This window comes from Tiliqua scincoides, chromosome 2 (assembly GCF_035046505.1).
Source record: "Tiliqua scincoides isolate rTilSci1 chromosome 2, rTilSci1.hap2, whole genome shotgun sequence".
Classification (NCBI taxonomy): Eukaryota; Metazoa; Chordata; class Lepidosauria; order Squamata; family Scincidae; genus Tiliqua; species Tiliqua scincoides.
In genome coordinates, this window is record NC_089822.1 from 247,220,232 (window position 1) to 247,225,839 (window position 5,608).

General features: G+C 48.1%; 1 protein-coding gene across 1 annotated transcript in view; it reads left to right on the plus strand.

The window, feature by feature from the left end:
• The window catches only part of KLHDC8B (kelch domain containing 8B), a 40,376-nt gene extending 37,672 nt beyond the window's left edge, over nucleotides 1–2,704 (plus strand). The window contains exon 7 of the mRNA XM_066616289.1: nucleotides 1,489–2,704. Within this exon, the coding sequence (XP_066472386.1) occupies nucleotides 1,489–1,685 (197 nt within the window). The 3' untranslated portion in view covers nucleotides 1,686–2,704. The remainder of the gene's footprint in view (nucleotides 1–1,488) is intronic.
• Nucleotides 2,705–5,608: the final 2,904 nt, after the last annotated feature.

Genomic DNA, 5,608 nt, shown 5'->3' on the forward strand with positions numbered 1-5,608 from the left:
GGGAGCAAGGACTAAGTTTTGCAGGGAGCCTCACCGCAGTGTGCAAGGGGCCCCTGCCCTTCGGAGCCATTCTAAGCAGGGGAAGCAAAATGGAGGCATTCGCCTGGAATGGCTCTAAAGGGGGGGCCCTTGCATTCTGCGGCGAGGCTCCCTGCAGAACTTAGTGCTTTGCACTCCGTCTAGCTATGCTACTGCCTTTGCCTGAGAACTGTCCCTGGTCTTCCTGTCACTTGTGTATTCTGTCAGGTGCAACTGATTTGCATCCTGCGCTTTTTTCCAAGGCTGCAGTGTGAATTCCTGCTGCAGAGTCTGGTCATGGTATATCTAGGAAGCCGTTGCAATAATAATGGCCCAGTGCTGTCTTTTTTCACAGAATCTGTCAGTCTTTCCTCTGTCCTCCCTGGCAGTGCCTTCCCTGTCCTCCTCCTATCATCTGTGAGGGCAACTACTGATTCATCATCACCCAGATGCAAAACGAAATTGTTGCTTTCACTACCAATGTCTGCACTCCAAAGGTCTGAATCAGTTTTCTCAACCAGTGTTGTGGGTACCACCAATGGTACTTGAGGTGGTATCTGGTGGTACTTGCAGGACCTCTGACCACCTGCCCCCCAGCAGCAAGACGAGGAATGTGATGCAACAAACAGCGGTAGGAGGCTTGGCTCAGTGGGCATAGCTCCAAACCATGACTTTTCATGCTCGAAAAAGCCCTCCTGTCCACCCTGAGCCTCTTACTGGTGCTTGTCCTGTTGCATCTGGCCTTCAAATCCAGAAGTTACTGGTCATTATATCATCGCCAGTTATTTCTGGTGGTACTTCGAATAGGTGGACCATGTGAAGTGGTACAGCAGAGGACAAACCTTGAGAAGTACTGGTCTAATGCATGTAGCTGGGACCAAGGATGGGAGGAGCATTGTCTCTAGTGGTCTCTGCCCTTTGCAGAAAATAAAGCCAGCCTGTGCCTTTCTGCCCAAACTTCTTTGCCTTCCTTAAAAATTATCCTAGATGTTTGAGCAACCTGCCAATAAAATGCAAGATGCAAAAATGAAAATCCAGAAAGATCAGCTTCAGAATTGAAGGCAGGGACAGGAATCTCAGAAATATGCAGTCCAAACCCTTTGGCACTTGTTTCACACAAGTCCCTCTTAGTGCAGCCGATGGTACCAGGGTTGCTGGCAAAGCTCCATTGTGATGACATGTGCCAGGACCTGGCTTGAGTCTGAGCTCTGAGACTCTGGATTTCATAAGCATCACATTTGCCTATAAATGGAACCCTTGGATTCTGCAGCAAGATGCCCCACGTGGCGCTACTTGAGAGACACATAGGCTTGGAACTTGGCTCAGCTGTACCATTATCCTGTAATTAACACATAAGATGTTCCCAAAGTCTCTGCCATGTGGTCTTGCAACTGCAGGTGCTAGCAGAGTCTGGCTTTGCCAAAGCAACTGGTGATTGGCTCATGGATCTGTCCCTCTCTTCTCTTTCAGGAAACCAGTCAAGTCCTCTGGGCTCCGTGGAAGGGTTTAACTTGACCAAGAAGAAATGGGAACCCTTGCCCTCCATGCCCACTGGCCGCTGCTCCTGCTCCAGTCTGGAGACTACCAGTGTGTTGTTTGTTATTGGAGGGGTAGCCCAGGGCCCTAGCAGTGCGGTGGAAGCCCTGTGCCTCCGGGAGGGGGTCTGAGTGACACTCCTTTTTGGAAGGGTTCCTGGCAACACAAGCCAAGAGGACTAAAGTGCCTGATGACGGTCACAGGATACAGCGCACGGAGGGGAGCATATGCTTTGTCACTGACGTGGCGGCCTGCAGCAGCGACCTTTCCTTTTGCTGTTCTTGAACTAACTCATTTCCTCTTCGCAAAGCATACAGTAGCTCAGAGACTGGAGCTGTCTGTCCTGTAGGTAGGGCAAAAGGTCATAGTAGAGCAGCTCTCCCTGCCTGCCTGAGTGAGGTAAGCTTGATGGAGTTGGCTTGAGTGCCAAAACAGAAGGGCCCTGCTGGGTGGTGGTGGTGTTCTTCATTGCACACAGCTGTCTTGCTCCAAGTGAGATGCTGGGCTGGGCTGGGCTCAAGCCGAAATGGCCATGTGATTGCTTCATCAAACCCAACACTTCCAGTTCGACTCCCTTCCTGTTGTTGTCTTCCCCCATTGTCAGACATCATAGAAGCTCTTCAGGGCTCAGGTTCTCTTTCTCTTGCTTATATTACTTTGTGAAGTGCCATGATGCTGCTACGTTAATGGCACTATATTCATAACTCACATTTATTTGATCCAAAAGAGAGCTGTGTGCCAGCATGGCAAAAATAAATTCAGGTGGGGGGGGGGGTCAACCTGCAGTGAAGTAATCACATGGCCCCAAACATAATTCTGCCTACATTCTCACTACATCCATTGGGCTGCAAGGTGGCCCTTAACACCAAGGGCAGCAGGTTTTCCTCAGCAGGCCCTGGGGAGGAATGAAGGGCAACACTGTCCAAGCCAAGTGTTACTGCTTTGAGCTGTCCTTGCTATGCTTGTGCTGATGTCTCTTATGCTGCACAGCTGAGTTGACTTTAGGAAAGCTAGGTGTAGCCTTGACGCCTTGTGCTGTGTCCCTAACCCAGTCCCTGTCTTATGTAGCACGTAAGGTGCCCTCTAGCTCAGTGCCTAGGAGGTGGCATAGCACCTCATGCCAATAAAACCAGTGGAATTTTTTTTCTGACTTTTCTGTCTCATTCGGTGCTGGGTTATAAAGTATGTGGGAGCACTGTTTTGAGGTCTGCTGTATGTCTCCAACCAGCATCCCATACTGCCTGTTGTATACACACTGTCAGCTGCTGCTGGTAGGCAGTCATTGTAGGATCAGTTCATAGCAGGGGGTCAAGCACTCTCGTAGTTGAGAAAGTGGACTATCAGGATTGTTGAGATTAAACTAAAATTGAGTGTTGGGAGAGTTAGAATGGACAAAAGAAAATATTTCTTTACCCAGTATGTAATTAATTAGTCTGTGGAACTCCTTGCCACAAGATTTGGTGATGGCATCTGGCCTAAATGCCTTTCCATGGGGATTGGACAGATTTCTAGTCCATCATAGGTTACAAACCATGATTGGTATTTGCAACCTCCTGGTTTTAGAAGTAGGCAACCTCAGAATGCCAGATGCAAGGGAGGACACCAGGATGCAGGTCTCTTGTTGTCTTGTGTGCTCCCTGAGGCATCTGGTGGGCCACTAAATGGAGGCAGGATTAAATGGGCCTTTGGCCTGATTCAGTGGGACTCATGTTCTTAAAGTGAGTTCAAGCCCACCACTGTCAAAGAATGCTCCTATGCCTGATGAAAAGGCTAACTGGTTAGATAGCATTGGCCAAAGGTAAAGCAACTTCAGACTGGGCAAGTATCAGAAGCTGGAATTATGGACTGCTTTGTGAGATTAGGAGGAAAGGCAAAAGTGGAGTAGAAATAGAAGGCAAGCCAAGGAGGAAGCAATGCGGGATGCAGCAGAAGGCTGGAGACACCAGCAAGGCAACCTGTTGCTCTGGCAATCACTAGATGGCAGCCTGAAATGATGTACAGGCAAATTGCAGGGTCAACCAGGAAATGAATAAGGGGTTTCATCATACTTTGGTTTGGGAGCACTGCTTATTGTGCCACCACACAACTAGGATTGGAACCTGGTGCAGCTTTCTTCATGGTGCTCCGGAGCTCAATGATGACATCATCACTGAGCTCTCTGGAGCTGACCCCGCACAGGAAAAGTAGAACTCCACCCAGCTCTTCTGATTTACACAGGGAAAACAGCTTGGGACACAGCTGGTAGGAAGGTCTGGTGTGAAGGTCTGGTGTCTGCATTAAGGGTGAGTGAGTTGTGTCATGTTAGTGAATTAACCAGTATTCAAGAGGTACCCTTGACACTAGTTCACAGCCCATTCCTAACCTGCGCTGCATCTAGCACAGGTTGGGAGGAGGCCTACTTGGGGTAAGGGAATACTTTCCCCTTATGCCAGTTAAAGCCCCAGCCTGCCTTATGGAACTCCTCAGATCTGTGGCAGCTATTTAGCTGGCTCAAATCTGGGAGGGCGTGTGTAACACTGCAAGACCCAGGAAGATGGTTAGGATGTGGCATTCCCGCCCCCTCCTGGGCCTGTCGCACCCCCCATTCTACCCTTCCCTGCCCAAAAATCTTAACCCTACCTCCAGAATGCCATCCCACCATCCTCCCCCACCTCTGTGCCACTCGGTGGCATATTTAGCTCCAGCAGTGGCCAGCCCTGTGGATACAGTGGGGGTGGCACAGGCCTCCCCACCTGCACTATCTATTCTCCAGGTGTTGCGATGTGCCTTTTGGCATGTTTGCAACACTCATCACTGGCGGAATTAGGATTGAGCTCTCGATTGCATACAACTACAATGCAGGGAGCTCTCCAGATTGCAGTGATCCTGCAGTATAGGAAGGAAAAAATAACTGTGTTTGATCACATGGAAGTTGAATGGCAGAGAAAAACACAACACCTCTAAAACAAACAGAGGTCCTTCCTGAAGAAAGCCTCCTGGATTCTCCACAACAAATTATAAAGAATGACATACAGTACTTGCTGTGCTATAAATTGGGCAGAACAGAGGGTCTTCCTGACAGTGGCCTGTGTTGACAGTGTTAACATTTACATATGTAATACTAACAATTACGCTGCTGTTCACTATTAGTGTGGTGGATGGGATGGATGGTTTTAACTTTCCTTTTCTAAAAGTTGCCCATTGCAGTTCACAGACAATGTCCCCTGAGATATGGATCTCAGGCTTGTATGTGTTGCTGGGATGACACAAAAAGATGCATGATGAATATTCACTTTGTAGCACTTTCTCATTCCCATCAGCAACTCTGGGGGGGGGGGGGAGTCCAGATGCTTCCTTTTCCAAAATGATGCTAATGAGTCTTCTTAAGAGCACATCTGCTCACAGATGCCAGAAATCACACATCAAGGTTTATGTGCCCGTGCAATTCCATCTTTTAACCAGTTCTTTGCTGAATTGAACATTCATCTCTTGCATCTGTTAAATTACAGTTGAGATACTCACAGCTGTTACAAGAGAGGCTCAGAGACATTCTTAGGGTCAGTACTGACAATGCCCAATAGCATTCTTAAAGTAAAGCAGATTCTAGAGAAGCAGCTAGTTTGTACACTCTCTTCTGCCACCAGTGGCATCGTTCAGGGGGTGTGGGTCCACACCTGTTTGTGTCTGGGTGACACAAACTCAAGTGACGCCACTGTCTGCCACCCGCTACACCTCACCTAAATGCTTCCCTTATCCTGTTACACCACTGACACTATGACCTTTAAAAAAAAAAAAATCAAATTCATTAACAAGACAATAATTGTGACTAAAGGCAGAATGAAGCACACTGCACAGCAGTCCTAATGAACCAAGCAGCTTGGATGCACAAATCAAGCTTTTTATAGACTCTCCTTGTTGGGGAATTTGGGGAGAGGGCAAGCACACACAGAGTTGCTCCTGTCATACACGATAGATATTCTGCGGTCCAGTAAGCCTTTATTTTTTTCCCATTTTGAACCCTGTACAAAGGAACATTTAAGTCCTTGGTCAGATGCAGAAGAAATATCAAGTGTGG